This window comes from Xenopus laevis, chromosome 1L (genome assembly GCF_017654675.1).
Source record: "Xenopus laevis strain J_2021 chromosome 1L, Xenopus_laevis_v10.1, whole genome shotgun sequence".
Classification (NCBI taxonomy): Eukaryota; Metazoa; Chordata; class Amphibia; order Anura; family Pipidae; genus Xenopus; species Xenopus laevis.
Genome location: NC_054371.1, coordinates 127,362,913 through 127,386,048, shown reverse-complemented (window position 1 = coordinate 127,386,048; position 23,136 = coordinate 127,362,913). Strand labels below are relative to the sequence as shown.

Genomic DNA, 23,136 nt, shown 5'->3' with positions numbered 1-23,136 from the left:
TTCACTGGCTGGTTGAACAGCAGCTCCTTTCTCATTGCTGCCACTGTGACATAAGCAAGTCCTCGGCAAGAACAGAAACTAGCCCCTCCCCTCCGTACCATCCTGCCCTCCCTTCCACAGCTGGGTCACATGGTGTGATATCGCAACCTCCTATGGGCCATTCCACGCTAGCAACTCTCAGCGTATGACCCTATGCAAGAACAACAGCTTACTTCTTCCTCCACCGCCCATTCTAACTCAGCCAATCGTGTCCCTGCTTCCTATATGGAGGGCGTGGCGTGTTGCTGAAGGCTGGGCTGCCTGTACACACTGGCTGACAGAGCAAGGGCTGATACAAAGGCATAGGCCAGTCTTTTAACCCAACTGGGCTCCATTTGCCTGGACTGTGCACATGACAGTTCTGACCCCAGCTGACTGCAGATTTCGGTGAGTATAAATATGCTTAACGCTGCCCTTTCTAATCATCTGAAAGAACATTATTTAGTCCCTCAAATACAGACCGGGCTGCTGGCTGGGGGGTTGGGAGATAGGAGCTGAACAACTTCGAAAGCACTGGCTGCAAATGTGATAAAGGTCATGGACTAGTAGTCATCGGGAAGGGTTGTATGGAGATGGGGTATGAGAGGCTCTGTGTGACTGTTCAGTGACAGGTGCACTGTTTGTCTCCTGGCCACAGTCTGACACCCCTGGTGCTGGCACAGAGGCCACTAGCATTACTGGGGAACCTGCTAAGTAAAGTAGCAAATACTTCATACCCCTCTGCTATGCTAGGAACTCAACTGATTTGCTAAACTAACTATACAAGGGATTTGCTAAACTATACAAAGCAGGTAAATTGTAATTATCTGAACAACTGTCAGGTTGGACAGCCCTGCAATAAACAGTATGGGTGTTAACACTGTCTATTGGCCTGTAAAAGCCCAGAACTAACTTTTTTTTTTAGCAGCTGCCCAAACTGGACACTTTGCCCAAACAACTGGATACTGAGGGCAATAATGCAGTTGCTTATAGGCATCTGTGTGATGTTTGTATTGGATCAAACACATTTGCAATTTTGGCCAGTCACAATGTTCACCGTTGTCCTATTTGGGTTATTGTCTTGTTTCGGCACAGTCACACTTCTTTACACCACTTACTGTAGAAACTGGTGCTCCTCAATCCCCAGCTCTAACAAGCACAGTATAAAAGGGGAGATGGTACACAGAATTATCTGTGAGCTGACATCCTACACAATGAAACTGAAGCTTTTAGGGACAACCCTCTTGTGCTCGGGTGGAAGACCACCTTGTTTTAGCACCATGTCTTCTGACAAAAGTTGCACTATTTGGTCACACCTGCTACAGAAACTAATTGCTGGCTTCTTGCAATAGACTAGAAATAGGTACCATCACTTTCTATGTGGTATGCCATATGGACTACAAATTACAGCAGACTTTGCCGCTGATAGAAAAATAGTGGAATCTATCTATTTTAATTTTGCCCATAATTTATTTAATATGAAGTGTGTTCACTGTGGGCATTTTATATTTTAACCAAGTATAATTAGCTTTAGCCCTCTTTTTACTTTTCCATAAACTATCATATATATAGTGAATAAAGTACCCCCTCTTGTAAAATATAAGGATATTATAAGTTACCGAGGAGTTTCATGACCATATAAAAACACGAGGCCGAAGGCCGAGTGTTTTTATACAGGTCATGGAACTCCGAGGTAACTTCTAATATCCTCATATTTTACAACTGGGGGTACTTTATTAATTATAATACACAAATTTTAGTGAGTCATGTGACAGAAATTACATCACTACTCACCGTTTATAACTGATGACATCACTACTCACCGTTTATAAGGATATAATTTACAAGATATTCATGGCTTTTGTGTATTATATTATTATATAGTCCAATAAATGTTGATTCTTGATATATAATCCTGTAAGTTCCGCAACCTCTCTTATACCATCTCTCTCTCTCTCTCTCTCTCTCTCTCTCTCTCTCTCTCTCTCTCTCTCTCTCTCTCTCTCTCTCTCTCTCTCTCTCTCTCTCTCTCTCTCTCTCTCTCTCTCTCTCTCTCTCTCTCTCTCTCTCTCTCTCTCTCTCTCTCTCTCTCTCTCTCTCTCTCTCTCACTCTCTATTAAACAAAAAAGTGCAGACTTCAAAATTGTGTGAAAAAAAAAATTTCTTTATCAGAGAAACTTGCAACATATATGTTTATATATTTTTGCAATAACCAGCACTCTCTTGCATTAAATTTAATGTCTTTATTTCATGTCCAACATTTCATATACAGGTATGGGACCTGTTATCCAGAATGCTCGGGCCTGCGGTGTTCTGGATAAGGGGGATCTTTCTGCAGCTTGGATCACCATACCTGTAGTCTACTTAAAAATCACTTAAACATTAATTAAACTCAATAGAATTGTTTTGGCTCTAATAACGATTAAATATATCTTGGGTTGGATGTTGTACAAGGTGCTATCTTCTTATTACAGGGAATGAGACTTATTTGATCAAAATGGAGTCTATGGGAGATGTCTTCCCGTAATTCAGAACTCTCATACCTGTATATATATATATATATATATATATATATATATATATATATATATATATATATATATATATATATATATATATATATATATATATATATATATATATATATATTATGGTTCAGAATACTTGGAGTTTTCTGGATAAAGGATCTTTCTGTAGTTGGGAGCACTATGCCTTGAGGCTACTGAAAAAAACATTTAAAACCTTAAACAAATATATATAATTGCTTATAAGGCAAGGACACTGCTCCACATTCACTGCACCATTGCTCCAAGCAAGCATATTTTATTACATAACCTTGTGCTGGACATGGCATTGAAGTAAAATATATATATTTTTTTTTTTAAATATATGCTTTTTTGTGTGGTAAACTGGGAAACTAAGATAACCGTAGTTTTAAAATGAAAAATAATTTATCTGCAGCAGCCATCTGCATTCAATACGTAACGTGTCAGACATGCTACACTACGGGGCAGATATATCAAGGGTTGAAGTGAATTCGAGGGAATTTTTGAAGTAAAAAAATTCGAAGTAATTTTTTGGATACTTCGACCATCGAATAGGATACTACGACTTCGACTTCGAATTCGATTAGAAGTAAAATAGTTCGAATATTCGACCATTCGATAATCGAAGTACTGTCTCTTTATAAAAACTGTGAATTCAATACTTTGCCAAATTAAACCTGCCAAAGTGCTATGTTAGCCTATGGGGACCTTCTAGAGCAGTTTTTTTAAGTCGAAGAAAAATTGTTCGATCGATTGCTGAAATCCTTCGAACGAATCGAAGGATTTCAGCAATTGATCGAACGATTTTATTTCGACCGCAGGATACCAAAATTCGCTGAAAAAACTTAGTATTCAAAGTATTTTATACAAATCAATGCATGGTTGCTAGGTTAATTTGAACTCTAGCAACCAGATTGCTGAAATTGTAAACTGGAGAGCTGCTAAATAGAAAGCTAAATAACGCAAAAACCACACATAATAGAAAATGAAAACCAATTTCAAATTGTCTCATTATACTAATATTAGAATAACATAAGTTAATTTAAAGATGAACAACCCCTTTACGGGCAGGACTCCACGGACGATTCCGGCGCCATCCGACTGTGCAAAAACGCAGACGTCACGTCGGATGCAACAAATAAGGTAAGTAATTCTATTGTCGGATCGTGTCGCAGCATTGATGCGATGTGACACGACTGTCTGCGTCTGCATCTGACAGTCTTGTCACGTTGCATCAACAATGCGACACGATCCGACAATAGAATTACTTACCTTAAATCCGACGCGACGCCTGCGTTTTTGCGCAGCGCGTCGGATTGCGCCAGAATCGTCCGTGGAGTCCTGCCCTAAGACTAGATTAAGAGAATCTTCATTCATAATGATGCCTCTTGACATGAACTAATATATTGTTTTGAAACCAATACTATACCATAAAGAGCATTAACCTTGAGAAAGGTAAAAGATGCAATGCATGAAGTTGTTGTTGGGTTTTGAGGACTGTAGGATGAGGACTGTAGGATGTGGCTTCAGAGTGTCAAGTTTTTGTGTTGTGAATTACTAGCCTGCCTGTTCAAGGTGAAACCTAGTTATCTCCAGGGATAGAGTATCAAGAACTCCTTAGTGTTTTTATCTTCCATAGGTTTGTGACAGGTAAACAGACACTCTGTCACCATAGTATCTTTTTATGATTAGTGAACTGTGATCGACACACACACTCGTTGTAATATTAATAATTGGCAAAAGAAAAGTAACAATTATATAAAAATAAAAGGTACTTTTTTTAACATATTTAAAGGTGAAATGATCACCATAACAGTCAATCAATTATCCATATTAGCGTCTTATGTCCCCAACCACCACCAAAAATTAGATTTGTTGTCAGGTGAAAGTGCAGGAGCTTTGCTGTTAATGCTTCTTTCTTTGTGTATATGCCCGAAGATGCCACTATTTTTTTATTTTATTTTTAGTAATCATGCATACTGTCAATCCACGCATGATTAAAGCCTTGGAATCTCTGACTAATTGTATAAGAACCCTTCAGTTTACTTATGTGGCAATTGAAGCTGAGTGATCATAAAGTCTGTTTTCAGTTGCTGTATAGAGCGATATTTTGAGACAAATTGCACATGGGTTTCTCGTATTATTATTATTATTTGTGGTTTTGAGTTATTTAGCTTTTTATTCAACAGCTCTCCAGTTTGCAATTTTGGAAATCCGGTTGCTAGGGTCTAATTACTCTAGCAATCAAGTACTGATTTGAATTAGAGATTGGAATATGGATAGGAGAGAGCCAGAATAAAAAGATGATTGATAAAAAATAGCAATAGCAATAAATGTGTAGCCTTACAAAGCATTTGTTTTCAGAAGGGGTCAGTGACCGCATTTAAAAGCTGGAAAGAGTCAGAAGTAAATGGCAAATAATTAAAAATAATATATAAAAAATAAATAATGACCAATAGAAAAATTGCTTAGAATATGCCATTCTTTAACATACTAAAAGTTAACTTTGTGAACCTTGTGTTTGATGCCCTTTTTATTCTTCACATAGTACTCCAGAGATTTAGAGAGGAAAGAGAAATTTGATGAGGCCGCACTTCTATAGTAATCCAATTATATTTAAGGTGCCACTGACTCTCAACATGGAACCCAGCAGGCAGACTTTACTGTGTGATAAGCTTCCCAAGAATTGCTGTTGTTTTATTTGTTGTACCAGCTTTTATAGGCTATCCAGCAATATCTGCAAACCTTGGGGTGCTACCAACTACAGTGAACTAGTTGCAATAAAAGCAAATTATGCTGCCACGGGGACTTTCCATCGTTTTCCACTCCCAGTGTCACTAGCCGCGGCCGATGTACATTCATAACCAAAGACAGCTATTCCAAATACGGGAGAGTTTTATTTTTAGAATTAATTCTACATCCTTTTAACTACTAATCTGGGTAGTCATTTATCTGAATTATAGGCCTCATCACCTTCAACGTTCTCATGACACATTTTTGATTCTGACCCAGAGGTTAGACAGTTTAGGGCTGAACTTTTCCTGCAATTAGAGCAGTTCAAAACAAACCGCATGAGCATCCGTCTATTTAGAGGAAACCTCCAGGCTAATAGCGCACAGAATTTTTTCTCTGCTGGCATTTCAGCTTTGAAAAGATTCGCTACAGCATTAATGGGCTCAGATCACTCTAACACAATATCCTACCAAACAGTGATGTGTTTTGCCAGTCCAGGGGTGTGGGCTCAGTGTTGTGTATTTGCCATGTGCCATTTTTGGCTTATGCGAGCTGGAACCAAGGCAGATGTTTTTAACTATGTTCATGTTTTCCCCGGGAGTTAAACTGAGGGTTGCACAGTTACAGTGAGGAAGGAGGGGGTTTAACACTTGGTCTTTTGCTGAGTCACAGTTGCAATGTTACTTTTTTTATGTGAGAGTCGCTTATCTCTGGTAATGTTAAAGGGGTGGTTCACCTTTAAAGGAGAACTAAAGCCTAACTAAAGAAGTAGGCTAGAAATGTTGTACATTACGTTTTGGGCTTTTGTACCAGCCCAAGGAAACCACAGCCCTTTAGCAGTATAGATCTGTGTCACCAAAGATGTCTCAGTAGCTCCTCATCTTCTTTTCTGCTGATTCACTGCACATGCTCTGTGCTGCTGTCACTTTCTGAGCTTAGGGACCCACTCACAATAAACATTACATATAGAATATAATTGTCAAAATATAAGGCTGGTTAGTAATTAATACAGACAATTACTACATGGCAGCCCAGAAACCAGTGCAATTAGCATCAGAATTTAATAATCAGCCCTGTAGCATCAGCTTATATTATAGACCAACCTCATTTTCTGTTTGATAATTTGTGACGACCCCGAAAGTTAGCTTCTCAACAGCTGCTCAGAGCCCACTGAGCATATGAGTGTCTCAGAAACTTTCCAAGATGGTGAACTCCTGCGACAGGTTTGAAGTCCTGCTGCTATTGACAAGCTGAAACTTTAGGCTGGTGCAATAAGTTTAGTATATAAAATATAGCATTTTGGCCATCTCCATTTTTTAGGGTTTAGTTTTCCTTTAAGTTAACTTTAGTAAGAATAAGAAATTCTAAGCAACTTTTCAACTTTTCAACTATTAAAAAAACTTTTTTAATAGTTTTTTAATTACTTGCCATCATCTTCTGACTCTTTCCAGCTTTGAAATGGGGGTCATTGAACCCATCTCACAACAAATGCTCTGTTAGTGCTACTTTCTATTCAGGGCCTCTACTATTCATATTCCAGTCTCTTTTTCAAATCAATGTATGGTTGCTAGGGTAAATTAGACCTTATCAACCAGATTGGTGAAATGGCAAACTGGAGAGCTGCTGCATAAAAAGCTAAATAACACAACATAATAAAAAAATGAAAACAATTGCAAATTGTCTCACATTATCACTCTCTACATCATACTAAAAGTTCATTTAAAGGTGGACAACCTTTAAATTTCCTATTCCCAAGAAACATTCTTTGTAAGACCCCTTGTATTGATGTTTCTCCCCCTCCCTTGTTTCTACTATATGAAACATTGTGGCAGTATGTTTTTTTCTTCCAGCAATAACAATGTTCTTCCAGCAAAAGCTATCCTGGAAACCAAAGTTTACATTTAGGAAGTGTGTTATTTTGTGTGATTTGTAGGATCTTTCTGTTGCCCTTTCAGTACCAGCTGTTGGATCATTATTTTAGGTCACCACTGTTCTCTTCCTGCATTTTATACCATCCCCCTTAGGCTTAAATTCCTCAGTGCAAAAAAAAAAAAAAAATCTCAGCCATGAACTTTGTTCTTGTTTTACATCTAGCACAACCGAACTCCGTACATTAGTAAATAGCTAGTGCTGAGCAAGCATTTGCTGCCTAACCCTCACAGATCTGCCAACAATTCTCTGACCCTTTGCCTAGTAGTTATATCTTTCCCAAGGAACTGAAAACACCAATAAGCGTAATTGTTTCTATAAACCACCCATGGTGTATAATCTTGCAGGCATTTCTTGCTAATCCATATGTATTTTGTGTTAAACCTGTGTTTTCTGATTTTTGTCAGACTCTAAATTCCTCTTTGGCAAACATAATAATTATACATTAGATATAAGTATGATTATGTTCTTAGCATTTGGAGTCACATGTAGGGTAGATTCATTGCTGGTTGTCCCTGAGACAGTGACCAAAACCCCCGTGGGTAATGGGCCTGAATATATAACAATTAACTGCAATTGTAGGCATCACTTATTGGAGTATATACAGCATAGAATATCATGTCAAGGTGGAGAAACCATCCCTGAACAGAGGTGGGGGCCTTCGACACCACCTGTCTGCTACATACAATGCTGTTCTAACATCTGAACCCCAGCGGTTTCAGAACACTTCACACGTCCATTCATGTAACTCTCACAAGTAACACTTGTTTCTAGGAGTTGCACGACACAGGATAATCCTTTCACCGTAACTACACGGAATCAACACCTCTTTGAAGAGTTACAATGTGCCTTTGTGATTGGATTAGTGGAAGAGTCTATCCCACACCAGACAGTTGAACTGAAGAAGCTGCCCATATGAGTAGTGAAACGTCTTCAATAATTATTCAGCAAGTCCAGTTATTTTAGATTTATCTATGCTAGATAAACCATAACATGGATGAATGAAAATCTTCATAGTCGTACAGCAAAGAACATTTTCTGCAGAACATTTGATTTTTTTTGAAAGCTGGAAAGAGTCAAAAGAAAAAGGCAAATTGTTCAAAAACTATAAAAAAGTAAATAATGAAGGTCAGTTGTACAGTTGCTTAGAATTAGCTATTCTATAACATACTAACAGTTAACTTAAAGGTGAACCACCCCTTTAATCACACTGTTCTAAGCTTTCTGTTAGACTTGCAAATGTACTCTGTTTTTTTGTGCTAAACTGCAATAGATTGAAGCTGTTATTGCTGCAAATTAATCAGGAATTGTGAGGAGTTTTTTTATAAACTGAAGCATCATATTACAAAAGCTTCAGTTCTTAAAAATAAAAAAACATCACTCAGAACAAAATTCCAACGGTCTGAATACTTTTTAAAATCACTTTATATAGTGGAATGAATTAAGTTTTTCACTGGCTCATTGTAAATATTGATTCATCATTTTTTTCATCTCTCCCTGCAATTTTTAGGTGTAAGTGAAATATTCATTATGAGCAATCCCTTCCAGCACCTAGCAGAGCCGCTTGACCCGGCACAGCAAGATAAAAAGTTTTACAACCTCAATAAGCTAAGCGACTCAAGATATGGTAAGTAATCAATCAAACCTTTATTTAAGTTTGACATTTTCTCAATTTTTTTTTTCTTTTTTGGCCCATAAGGCAGTTCTCCTCTTTCCCACTTTGACTACTTGACTTTCTAAGGTAAATCGTAAAAGTAAGACTTTGAAAGCTCTGTGGATTGCTTTCTATTCATTTTTGTTTAAATAGCCAGAAGTATGGCACTAGGGCTTGGACAGTGCCTTAAAAAGTTCACCTATATTTCTCCCATATTTTCCATATTTCTAGTTCTCACGCTTCCCACTGTCAACTAGTTAAACATTTTCTCCTGTGTATTTACAAGTGGTTTGCAAAATATTTTGTGAGTAATTTTGGGCTTTCCGTGTTCTTTTGTTATCAGTGGAAATCCCTTAATTAGATTAATTTAATTAGTCAGATTCAGGGAGATTAGTCGCCCAGTGACAAATCTCCACTTCTTCGGATTGACTAATCTCCCTGAACTGCCTTCCCGCCGGCTAGAATGAAAATCGCTGGTGGGCATTCGGAGCACTTCGTTTTCCGAAGTTGCAACTATGGGCGACCTTGGAAAATGAAGCACTCTGAAAAAGAGGAGATTTGTCGCCTGGCGACTAATCTCCCCGAATCTGACCGTGTGTCTCTGCCCTCAAAAAATCACTTACTGTATAAATGGATTGCTTTTCAATCTTCCATGGTATTCTCTTTTCTTTAAGGTAATTCCATTCCTTGCACATTATTTCCAGTACTCAATGTAATGTTTTATAACATTTCACTGTATAGTTTTGATGTTTTTATTTTTTTGTAAATACCTGCTTTTCTGTTCATAATGTAACCCAGCATATGGGGAATGCTAATGTATAAAGTCAGTTCATCATTCATTTTTGAGACAACAGTTTGTGGCTTAGTACTGATTACTGAGCTGCCAGACTCAAACACCACAGACAGGGACATTAAACTTCAAACTTTGATTTTGAACAATTTGTGGGGAACAATTTGAAAACAATTGAACTGAAAAAAGTGTTTGCACATCTCCTTCCTTGATGAGGAAAACATTTTGGTGCTCCAGTTGACTGGTAAATACACACTGCCATACATGATGCCCATATCATGCTTGTACTACCCAAAATGCATCCATGTCTAGTATTGATCTCTATGCTATAATAACTAGAAACAATCATGTAATGCTTAATATGAACATGGAACTCCATTACTCTGTTCTGATTAATATCTTTACACCTTTGCTAGTTTTTCAAGTGATTTTATCCCTTTTACTGTGCTTTTACTTAGTGGTTTCCATTGCTTTTAAGAATAACCCAAAGAATGACTGAAGTATTATACAGTGTTGTTGATCCTGTTATTATGTACAGATCAGACTGCGGTCACAGAGACTCTGACAAACAATCCATTGCTGCACTAAGTTATACTTTTAATACAGAATGCAAATTCTTGGAGATGGGATTTTGAAGTGAAGTCTGTCCTATGTAGCTCAAACATGAACAGTGATAGTCCAGAAGTAGACCTTGATAATGATATTCTGCCACAACAGGCTATAATTTACTTTTTTGTTTCTTTTCATTGTAGCCAGGTTACCATTCTCTATACGAGTTCTCCTTGAAGCAGCCGTTCGGAACTGCGATGAATTTCTAGTTAAGAAACAAGATGTTGAGAACATCTTGAACTGGAAACTTACCCAGCATGACAATGTGGAGGTACCATTCCGTCCAGCGCGAGTTATCCTACAGGATTTCACGTAATAATGTTTTTTATTTTAACTAAATAAGTATATAGTTTGTGTATCCAATTTTCATTGTTTATAATCTTTCTGTTTCCTTTTTTAAGATTTGTTTAAGGCAATACAAATTCATAGTGTAAGTGTAATTTAGTGCTATTCTAATCTAGCTATTTAGTATTAACTTCTTGATTTCTACTTGTTCACTAGGATAGTACCCTGGGCCAGCATATTTGTCAGCATGAGGATTGCTGGCCTGGAATCTATGGTCATTGGGGGGTGCCTAACCTATCGCCCCCCCTTCCCCAGTGATTATAACTTTGCTTCTCCTTTATTAGACCTGATGCATACTTCGCAAAGAGTATAAGATTACTCCATAAATACAGTGTATCTCCAAAACTATTTAAAAAAAATAATAGACTTTTTTCCACACATCTTGAACTTTGTCCAAAAAAGGTATATCTTAGTTTTACAATACCTTTTCTCATGTTGTAACTGGGGTCCTGTCAATGTTTTCAACAAACTCCAGATGTGCTTTCACATGGTCTTTTTCATTAATGTATTTCCTTTTGTTCCACCTTTCTTACAGGCCAGTGTTATGTAGAGCTCTAACTGTGGATGCTCCATGCCTATGGTTCATGTTGTGTAGTTGTGGTAGCATCATGCTGTAGGACTGCTTTTCATCTGGTAGCATCATGCTATAGGACTGCTTTTCATCAGGAGATCAACATCTAGTCAAAATAATAGAAAGAATAGACAATATACAGTCTTGCAGACTGACATAAGGTTCTTGGGAGAGAGAAGCAGATTTATAGAAAATGAAAGGAAAGAATGTCTGAGGCAAAGCAACACAAAATCGACTACAAACATAGGAAGACTTGGAATTAATATTGATCTCTCTTAATATTTCTATTCTATAATGCTTATATCTGTGCAATATAAGCTTTGGTGTAACACTTTTTTGAATTTGCTTAGTCTCTCTTAATAGTTACCCATTTCTTTGATTGCGTGTACCTTACGCAGCTTGTAACAGTTTCCTTTAGATGTTAGAATTCTATCATAGTATAGGGTAATTTTCACATACTTCCTTTTTACATTTACTTTTCTGAGCAGTGTTTTGTTCTTTCTCCTGTAGTTTGTCTCAAATAACACTCCAATTGTTTTTTTTAGAGGGGTTCCTGCTGTGGTGGACTTTGCAGCCATGAGAGATGCAGTAAAGCGTTTAGAAGGTGATCCACAATCCATAAACCCGGTGTGTCCAGTGGACTTGGTCATTGATCATTCTATTCAAGTGGACTTCAACAGAAGGTGAGAATGTTCCAAAAAGTTTGTCTCTGTAATGTGTATTTCAGGATGAGTTTTGTTTCTGGTGCATGGGCTCCATACAGCTTCCAATTTCACAGGGCAGCCTCTTGCTATCTAAATTAGATTTTGGATCGGCAGGGTTGTTTTTTTTTTTAACTAGTTTTTACCAGAAGTGTATGGATAGAGGATCCAGTGATTTCCAGTGCATCAGTATGGTCTTTTTAGCATACCTATATAATTGGTTGTATATGAACCAAGTTGTAAAGTACCTTCCCAGTGAACATAAGGAGTGGATATTTGGGAGGGCATATTTATCCTCTAGGTATGTAAGTACTGCACCCCAATAAAATAGCAGCTTTCTTTTGCTTTTCATCCCACCCAGGAAGGATTTGGGTCTGCTGAACAATAAGGCACTCTGGAAATATATTCCACTACCATTTTTCTGAATGGCCACGTTAACAACCTTTCTAAAATGTTGGCATTGGTATAGATTCTGGACAAAATCCTAGATTTAGTACATTCCTATTGAAAACGGTAGTAATGTATGTGAATGTGATATGAACATTTCTGTACAGCATGATGCAGCCTGTTCTAACATAATTAGAATATTAAAACGAACATTCAGAGAAAATAAAATTTCCCTTTGTCTGCCGCCTGCTTCCTCTTATTTCTTGTTTTAAGGTCTGACAGCTTACAAAAGAATCAGGATCTTGAATTTGAAAGAAACAGAGAAAGATTTGAATTTTTAAAGGTAAGCTTGTCACTTCGATAGTGATCTATCTGTACCACATTCTCGTGGATATACCTTTGCTACATAAAAAAATGAGTTTATAATATTTTCACCAGAGACCACCACTCCTGTGTCCAGTGTTGTACCCACAACAGTAACATCAAAAAATGAAAGTGTTTAAAGTAATAAAAATATAATTCAGTATTGCCCTGCGCTGGTAAAACTGGTGTTTTGCTTCAGAAACACTACTAAAGTTTATATAAATAGCTGCTGTGTAGCAATGGGGCAGCCATTCAAAGGAGAAAAGGCTCAGGTTACAGAGCAGATAAGCTCTGTAAAACATAATGGTGTTATCTGTTATCCACAGTTAACCTGTGCCATATATCCTTTTTTCAATTTCTACCATTTTTACACAGCAGCTTGTTTATATGAACTATAGTAGTGTTTCTGAAGCAAACAGATCAGTTTTACCAGTGCAGGGCAACACTACATGATATTTGCATTACTTTAAAAACACTTTCATTTTTTGGTGTTATTGTTCCTTAATTTTTAAATCTTATATTGTTCAATTAATCAAGCTCAGATTCATAAACTAGTTTACCAATTTCTCACCTTGGCAGTAACTATTGAAGTCCAGATAAGATTTTTGTTTTCATGGTTCTGCCTGCAGCTGATAATCACTGACTGGTTGCTATGGCTTAATGCCCAGTGTTGGAAAATAAGTTCAGACTTCTACTCCATACGGTTGTCCGTTTTTTGTCCTGCATTCCCCTGTGCTATATTTTCCCATGCACTATGACTGCACACAGTGAATACAGACTGTGTATTTTTCTGCATTTTCTTGCACTATATATTGAAAGGGAATGCTGTACAAAATGCTTGTCTGTAAGAGGCCTTAGATCGCAGAGTCTCACAATCATTTTCTTTTTTTTAATTTCTCTTAATCTTATAACTGAAAGGCATGTATTAAATGAAACATAAAATACCTTTTAGGGCAGAGACACATGCGAAGATTTGGGGAGATTAGCCGCCCGAAGAAGAGGCAATTTGTCGCGGGCGACTAATCTCCCGAAATAGCAGCGTGTCTCTGCCCTTAGTGTAACGCAGTGCAATAAATAGGCAAAATCATTGTGTAGCATATTTGTTTTTTTGTTTTTTTTAATGCTACTTAATCAATTATATCCAAAATACTAGCTTGATTTTTTTTCTGTGTCTCAGAGCAAAAAAGTTTCAGTGACAACCACACCCCCAACTTTTGCTAATGATTTCAAGCAGTGTAAAGCTAGATCACACATTTAACATGTGATTATGATTATCATCCTAATATACTCCTACTGAATGGTTAATCTGCAGTTATTTTAGTATATTGCAAAGTGAATTGGATCTTAAATTTATAGTTTGCCTTGATGGAAATTGTATTTGTCTTGATTAATAAGTAATGAGCTAACAACCTGTGTGGTTCTTATTGATAAGTTTATTTTCCTTCCTAATGCAGTCACTTGCTCTTTATTGCTAATGCTAGTGTCACAATGGGGCCTTTAATGATCTATATGCTATACATGGCAACAATCTCAGTGAATTTGCTACCCCGATCCTGACAAAACAGAGAGAAAAAATAAACGTAAGAGCCAAAAAAAGAATTGCGACTAAACTAGTGCAACTTTTTTCTGGAATGCTTGCTTATTTAAGAAAAAAATTACAGAATATTTTTCCTGGGCATGGTTTTCTCTGTAAAAAAGCCACACATCAATGAAAATCACAATTTTCTATGAGGCTAAAAAATTAGAATTCAAGGTTTTCACCTTACCCCATGGCAGGAGCAGCCCTGATAGGGTTTCATTTAAGATTACTTGTGCCTATTACTATTTACACTTGTTCTGAATATTGAGTTAGTTCTTGTATGTAACTTATTAATAACCATATTTAAAAGCAAAGCTTCCCTTTCCTTGTATGTGATTTGAGACATCCACTATACAAGCAGGCAATATTTTCTTTCTGTAAGATGTAGGAGATCCCTAACTGAGGGCAAGTTTATTTATTTCAGTGGGGCTCTCAAGCATTTCAGAACATGAGAATCATCCCCCCAGGCTCTGGCATTATACATCAAGTTAACCTTGAATATCTGGCACGCGTAGTGTTTGAGCAGGATGGATACTACTATCCAGATAGCCTTGTGGGGACTGACTCACACACTACAATGATTGATGGTCTTGGAGTTCTTGGTTGGGGTAAGTAAGCCATCTCATTTATTTCTCATTTCCACGCTTCTCTGGAGGAGAGGTGGTGATTAGTAGGAGGCACAATTCTTTTTTATATGGACAAGAGTGACTTATTTCTGTCCAGTTCTTAAAATTGTGTATTGTTTTGTTTTATAGTCATACATAGATCTAAGGTAAATATAACGTAGTTGTGTTTTTTTTTATACTGTAGAAAAAAAAGTGTATTTGTTTTACATTTGTGTAACTGCAATGTATTTGTACATATAAAGGGAGAATACGTTTCTCTAATATTGCCCATTTATCCAGGTGTTGGAGGCATCGAAGCTGAAGCAGTTATGCTTGGACAGCCAATCAGTATGGTACTTCCTGAAGTAATTGGATATAAACTGATGGGGAATCCTCACCCGCTGATAACTTCTACAGATATTGTGCTCACTGTAACTAAGGTAATTTGTACCCCTCTTTATATATCTTCTTTGTGTTCAATTGCCTAAACATTAATGCCTTCCTGAACAAGCTAGGGATGGTCACCTCCATCTCAGTTAGTCTTATTAATTATCGCAGCTGTTGTTACAGATTAGTGAGTTACTTATACAGCTGGATATTTAGGTTGTACTTTGCCCATAATGTCTCTGGTAAGTCAAGTTTATAATGTAAGGAACATTCTGTTGGGATATTTTATTACTTTGGATAGTTATTTTTGGTTTAGATAGGGTTGTGATTGTCAGTTTGAAATCAAAATCTCAGCTCTCCAGTTCTGATCCATGTCAAAACACTTACTTTTTAAAGTGTAGCAGTAGTAAATGTACTAGTTAGAAACTGATACCTGCACTTATCGTTTTGTTGAGATTTACAAGAAAGCTCTGTGATTTCGTTTCCAGCAAATAGTCACACAAAACTAAAAGTCATCAATATACATGCCACTTATTGTTGCTGTACAATGCAGACATGTAAAGTGTAAATTTGAAGCAGAAGTTCTGGTTTTTCTTATAGAATCTGTGCTAAAATTCCCATCGGTTGTGTTCGCTGGTACTTCAAATAATCAACATTATCAACACCTGAATCAGAAAGCCATATAAAATAAATTGAACCTATTTTAAGGGGCAGATTTATTAAGGGTCAAATAGTAAATTAGAATTCAAATTTTTTGAATTGTATTTCTGGTCAAAACTCACAAATTCTAATTGGGAATAATCCAAATTCGAATTCAAATTTCAAGGTTCATCAAACCTTGACCCTGGGAAGAACTCGAATTTGCCACCTAAAACCTGCCAAGTTGATGTAGAAGTCAATGGCAGAGGCCCAGTAACCCATTTGAAGAAGTTAATAGCCTTCCTGACATTCGAGTTTTTTTCGGAGAAAAAGCGCGATTCGAGATTAGTCTAATACGAGATTAGTCTAATTCGATGTTCAAAATTTATCAACAATTTATGTGGTTGTAAAGAATAAAAATAAAATAAAAATGCTGCCTTAAACCTGTCGAGATGCCAAAGAAATCAGTGGGAAGCGAAGGTTTTTTTTATTTGTGACCGTGGTTATTTGCATTATGTGTAAATGCATTTTCAATAATGTTCTGAAAAAATATGAGGAAAACCTCCTAAATTAGCTTTTTCCAATCGCAGCACCTACGGCAAGTTGGGGTTGTGGGAAAGTTTGTGGAATTTTTTGGTCCGGGTGTAGCTCAGCTCTCTATTGCTGATCGTGCCACCATTGCCAACATGTGCCCCGAGTACGGAGCTACTGCAGCCTTCTTTCCAGTTGATTTGGTCAGTGTACAGTATTTGCAGCAAACAGGTAAGCATTCATAATAATCTCACAGAAATAAGACCTGTGTGAAATGATCATTTTGGCAAGCTTCATGACAGTGATGGCAATTCCGTTTTCAACATTGACATTGTCTAATTATAATTTACAAGGTATTGTTTAATCTTAAAAGGAGCATTTACATTTGCACTCTTTTCCATTTTTATTGTCTTGTACTTTTAAAAGCAGCATGCCACTTTAATCTGAGGTGGATTTTGCTTTACATATGTTTTTGTATGTTTACCTCCCTTAGAATAAAACTGCAATAGACAATCCTGCAGAAGTGCAAGCAACTTACATTTTTTGAATAGATCTTAGTTCAAATGGACAGGAAGATACATCATAATTATTTTTCTTTACAGGTCGTGCAGAAGATAAAGTGCAGTACATTCAGAAGTACCTAGAGGCTGTTGGGCTGTTCAGGGACTTTAATAATACAACCCAGGACCCAGATTTTACTCAGGTAATATATCTGTTATGATGGAGTTGTTATCTTTTGTCTGTTTGCTGAAGCAGACACCTATCCTGTGTGCAGAGACTGCCTCTATTTACTGTCCAACTGGAGCCTCATTTTCTTCATTGCACCCAACTCTCATAAAACTTTGTTTGTTCAATCCTTATTAGATTGTATTTGTGTTAGACTATTGGTAGGCAAGCAAATATCCTATGGTGTTGGGAAAGTTGAAAAAAACATTTTTCTTAGGTCTCTTAATAATGTAGCCACACTGTTCTGTAAAAACTGAGCTTTTTGTGTTCTTCCAGTTCACAAATGTTAGCCAGGAGAAAATAATTTTTTGCCAGGGAAAACAATTCAGTCTGTGATAAATCAGCTCCATTATGTGCCTAAGACTACATCAAAATTTGAATCTATGTAGGTGGTGGAGTTGGACCTCAGCACTGTGGTGGCATGTTGCAGTGGGCCTAAAAGACCTCAAGATAAAGTGGCTGTTTCTGAAATGAAAACTGATTTTGAAAATTGCCTAGGAACCAAGGTAAGAAAATATTGTTATGAGGAATCAAATTAGGCAAGTAGATTTCCTCTCTATGGGCAGTAACGTATGGGGGACAGGATCATGGCTGGCGTTAGGGTAAAAAAAAAAAATATGCAGCAAGTGCGCCTTGGCAAAGTCTGTAAAGAAAGTTATATTTACCAACTGCCCAAAGCAGTTAATTTCTTAAAGGGATTCTGTCATGATTTTTATGATGTAGTTTTTATTTCTAAACTAAACTGTTTACACTGTAAATAATTCACTCTACAATATAAAATGTAATTCCTGAACCAGCAAGTTAATTTTTTTAGTTGTAATATTGTTGTGTAGGCAGCCATCTTAGGTCATTTTGCTTTGTAGTGTGCTTTCAGAAAGAGCCAGCACTTTAGGATGGAACTGCTTTCTGGCAGGCTGTTGTTTCTCCTACTCAATGTAACTGAATGTTTCTCAGTGGGACCTGGATTTTACTATTGAGTGCTGTACTTAGATCTGCCAGGCATCTGTTATATTGTGGTAGGGAGCTGCTTTCTGGGAGGGGGTGATATCACTCCAACTTGCAGTACAGTAGTAAAGAGTGACTGAGGTTTATCAGAGCACAAGTCACATGACTGTGGGCAGCTGGGAAACAGACAATAATTTCAAAATTAAAATAAAAACAATTTGTTTGCTCTTTTAAAAAACTGATTTCAGTGCAGAATTCTGATGGAGCAGCACTATTAACTGATGCCTTTTGAAAAAAACATTTCTTCCCATGACCGTATCCCTTTACATTTCAGTACATACTGAGATGCTGATAGTAAAAAATTGTGTTTTAAGTGTTTTTATACAGGCATAGTAACCACTTCCACTTTACTTATGGTGCTCTAGGTGGTAACACAGGTTGACTACCCTCAAGGCCTGCCATGGACAGAATATACCATTTTCCATATTTGCATTTATTTACAGGAGCTGTCCTGTTACTTTGTGCATTTATCAAGACTACACAGTGGACAAAAACATTGCTGTTTAGAGCTGGCTGTGAGGAATAAGTCAGCTGACACAGGAGGCATTGTAGCTCCAGTCTATATAATGGAAATAGGCAATAGATCCTACTATTAAGGATGCATTTTCTATATCTAGTCACTTTTTATGTTTAACCTGTAGCCGTAGTACAAATATAAGAATTCCTTTAGAACTGTATGCACATGTTTTTCTTCTTTCCATGCAGCAAGGATTCAAAGGTTTTCAGATTCCCCAGGGGCATCATTCTGACAAAGTTAAATTCTCTTACAATAACGCTGAGTATGAACTCTCTCATGGTTCTGTGGTTATAGCTGCAATCACAAGCTGCACCAACACCAGCAACCCTTCAGTCATGTTAGGAGCCGGTAAGTTTTGCAAATTTGAGATCCACAAATTTAGAAATTAGCTGACAAAGTTTAAATGTATTACTGACCACAGTATAATGTATGCACACCTGTCTAATTCACTCACAGATACTTGTAAGTAATTTGGGAAGAACTGGCCTTTGGAGCATATGCTCTTGCCATATATAGATACTTGGGGGGTGGGTGTATAGGCCCTGAAGGAGGCATTTACTCTGGAAAACAAGGTTGTTCTATCTCTTGCTCTCTTCTTCCCTGGAGGGACAGAAGGATCTCTATCCCTGTGAGATGGACACACACACACATACACACTAAGATGCATTTCATGCACCTCATGTACACTTAAACTTTATACTTTTACTTATGCATACAGATTATTTTCTTTAGGCTGTCAAGGGCATGTTTGACTGGCTATTTGAATTTTGAATATAATTTGTAATCTTTACACATGATAAAAGATATTTTATCACCTTGGTGAGTGGTAATTGACCATAGATACTTACACAAAATAATATACAGATATATGAAAAATAATATACAGATGTATGAATTTCTACAACAAGTCTTTCTCTAAGGACTGAATGCTTGCCTGTAATATCATGTGATTTCTTGGGGTATTTTATTCTCTGGGGCTGAAGTTTTCAGACTAAAAAAAGCTAGATGTTTGAGTGAATATTGTGTTGTATCATCTTCTCGCCAACTTAACTTGCCATCAGACTCTGCTACCAACATCATACAGGAGCACAAATCAGCATTCACCCAAAATTTTCCCTTTTGGAACCTTAAGGTTTTCACCCAAAATGACTACCTCCCCACTGCTTAAACTGTTTAAGCTTTGTAGATTTGTGACTAAGAGCTTACCTTTGAACATTTTATATTGAAGGTTCACCTTTATATCAATTAGTATTTTTGCTATTTTAAAGAGGTGGTTCACCTTTATGTTAACATTTAGTATGTTATAGAATGTCCAGTTCTAAGGCACTTTTCATTTTTTTTATAGCTTTTAAATTTTGCCGCCGCCTTCTGACTCTTCAGCTAAAAACAAAAGTGCTGTAAGGCTTTATTGTTACTCCTACTTTTTATTAATCGTCTTTCTATTCAGACCTTCCCCTACTCATATGTCAGTCTCTTATTCAAATCAATGCATGGGTGCTAGGGTAATTTGGACAATAGCAACCAAAAGTAAAAAAAATGGAAACCAATTGCAAATTGTCTCAGAATATCACTCTCTACATTATACCAAACGTTAACTGAAAAGTATAACAAACAAGGGAAAGTTGTGCTCACCACAAATTTTTAAAACCATTAAGCGGGGGTGCAATGAAGTTGTGACTACAAAATTCACATAAACAAAGAGATCCTCGGCACTCAACCTATTACGGTATCCATATATTTAAGACATTGAAACATTTTGTGCCTTAAGCTACTAAAAATGCCTTACTATTTAAACAAAACAGGGATAGTTTATACAGGAGCAGTGACCAGCGCCATGTTGGAGCTTCCACCCTTTCTAGCTATAATCGGGTGATTCCACTGGTGGCCAATAAAAGGCCAACCAAGTTTGGGAGTTTTACTTTGAAAGCAGCAAGTAAGTTGTTGGTAAAACTTAGTCCCTTTTTAAAAAGAATAATGAAGCAATAGAATTCTTAATGAATGAAATGAGTTGTGTGTAGGACTGGCCAGATATGGGATGACTTTGACGTAGTTGGCCAGCTTAAAAATATTGCAATATATGGACAAACAATCCCTGTTTTGTTTAAAGGGTAAGGCATTTTTTTTTCAATGGCCTTAATATATTGATAATGGGTTGAGTGCAGAGGACCTCTCGCATTTGCTTAACTGAAAGGTGAACAACTCCATTAATGGAGAAGTGTTATGACCTCCACCAGCCAGGTTACTTCTTTAGAGCAACGCATAGCCAACTTGTTCCTTCTTCACTCTGGATACACGTGCACAGTAGAGCAAAAAGCTGCCTTTTTTACAGAACTACGCATGCATCAGCCCAGGGCCATTGAAGAATAAAGAAGCAGATGAAGATGGACATCATGGTGTTCATACAGAAGTACCCTGGGCCAACGCAGCATTTTTCTATCAGGGTAAATGGCCCAGGGTATCAGGTAAACTATTGTAATACTTGCCAACCCCCTGTGGTTTTTGGGCAAATTAAACAAATTTTAATGTATTCTTCATATCGATTCAAATAGTTGTCAGAAAGCAGACTTGGGTTTGTGATTTGGCCAGTCAAAACATCATTTGAAAAACCATATTAAACTCTGTGGAGGTAATCAGTTTGATACTGAATTTTGTCTGCATGGAGTATAATGGGTGTAAACTGGCTTCTAACATATTTCATGAAACATGAATTCACACAAACATCTCAATACTATCATTTTAAATATAAAAAGTAGTAAAGGGTTTTTATATTTGAAATAACTCCCTTTGTTCTCTGAAGTATGCCTTATAGAGAGGAAAATCTGATGCTTTTGGTGATTGGCTATATATCCTGATGTTCATTTTTGTTTTAAGCTAATTTTTGTATTTATTTACTTTTTTGTCAGGTTTATTGGCTAAGAAAGCAGTAGAAGCTGGGCTAAGTGTGAAACCTTATATAAAGACAAGCCTGTCTCCTGGGAGTGGCGTAGTTACTTTTTACTTGAAAGACAGTGGAGTCCTGCCTTTTCTTTCCAAGCTTGGGTAAGTATGGCCATGCATCTGCCATATACTGCTTTTTCTCGTAAAAATTCTTATGTTTAACTCCATTTAAAGTCAATGCATAACAAACTGTAGCCTGGCTAATTTGCTAGCATTTCTAACATAGAATTTTTTTTTCTACATTCACAGCTTTGATGTTGTTGGATATGGGTGTATGACATGCATTGGGAATAGCGGTCCATTACCTGATCCAGTTGTTGAAGCCATAACTCAGGTACACTAATCATCAACTTGCAGTTTTCCTAGCTACATGTTTGCCCAGTTTATATGGTGAGTCACTGTTTTTATACAGTTGGTCCAGTTTTATTTTGCCTGCATTTGGAACTTTGCATAAGATATCAGCATTTGAAGTAAAAGACCTTCATACATACATTTCATAATAACTGTGGAATGGGGCATATTGCTACAGATATAGCCTCGGAATCTTTTGTAGATTGTTTTTACTATACAGGGTTGTTTACAGTTGCCACCATTAGTAATTTTGAAATATTCTATGACTTTTTTTCCAGCCTGCTGAAGAATAATACTTATGCTTTGCCTTTGTCATGCAGGGAGACCTTGTAGCAGTAGGTGTCTTATCTGGTAACAGAAATTTTGAAGGCAGAGTCCATCCAAACACACGTGCAAACTACCTGGCTTCTCCTCCTTTGGTCATTGCTTATGCCATAGCAGGAACCATCAAGATTGACTTTGAGAAAGATCCACTGGGTAAAATCTAACTTAGAATTGGTATTGGATTGTTTGTCCTGTGGTCAAATATTGCACTGCATACATGCATGCCTTAATGAAAATCAATTTCTTTGTACTCTCCAATCTTGCAATTACTTCAGGGGTGAATAAACTTTAATAATATATTTAAGGCAGAAATATAATGGTAATAGTAAAGTTTGTTTAACTTCAACAAGTTGTGCAGCCCTTCACAATAATAAACAGGGGACTGAAAATCAAGTGACAAACAAGGGTAACAGTTGGATTCGAGGGACCATCTCTTGAAGGAGAACTAAACTCTTCCCAATAAGAAAAGCCCCTACCTATTACCCTAGATAGTTCCCCCCCCACCCTGCTTCCCCCCCCCCGTACAGTTCACTACACCTGAGAGTGTCCCAAAAACATTGCTAATGTATTGGTGCAGAGTAGGAACCACAGCGGAGCTCATGGGTGCCATCTTCCGAATCTTCGGTCTTCTTTGAGTCCTCCTCGCTCCCTTCGGCAATTCGTGACACTGTTATCACATGCGCAGTTGCTACAAACTCTGAAGACTGTTCCAACTGTGCATTGGTCAATATAGATGAAGACCGAAGATCCGGAAGATGGCGACCATGAGCTCAGCTGCACTTACTCTGCACTGATACGTGAGCAATATATTCGGGATAGTTTCAATAGAGACCTGCATCGGTCTGTTTTTAAAGACCCACGCCCAACCCTGACCCACTTAGCTTATGCG

General features: G+C 37.2%; 1 protein-coding gene across 1 annotated transcript in view; it reads left to right on the top strand.

Moving 5' to 3' along the window:
* Nucleotides 1-324: 324 nt before the first annotated feature.
* Nucleotides 325-23,136, top strand: part of aco1.L (aconitase 1 L homeolog) — a 30,841-nt gene continuing 8,029 nt past the window's right edge. The window contains 14 exon segments of the mRNA NM_001087108.1: nt 325-426; nt 8,737-8,853; nt 10,423-10,591; nt 11,741-11,878; nt 12,557-12,626; nt 14,650-14,833; nt 15,131-15,270; nt 16,447-16,618; nt 16,990-17,090; nt 17,503-17,619; nt 18,824-18,983; nt 21,539-21,674; nt 21,822-21,906; nt 22,244-22,400. Coding sequence (NP_001080577.1) covers nt 8,757-8,853; nt 10,423-10,591; nt 11,741-11,878; nt 12,557-12,626; nt 14,650-14,833; nt 15,131-15,270; nt 16,447-16,618; nt 16,990-17,090; nt 17,503-17,619; nt 18,824-18,983; nt 21,539-21,674; nt 21,822-21,906; nt 22,244-22,400 — 1,726 coding nt within the window. The 5' untranslated portion in view covers nt 325-426; nt 8,737-8,756.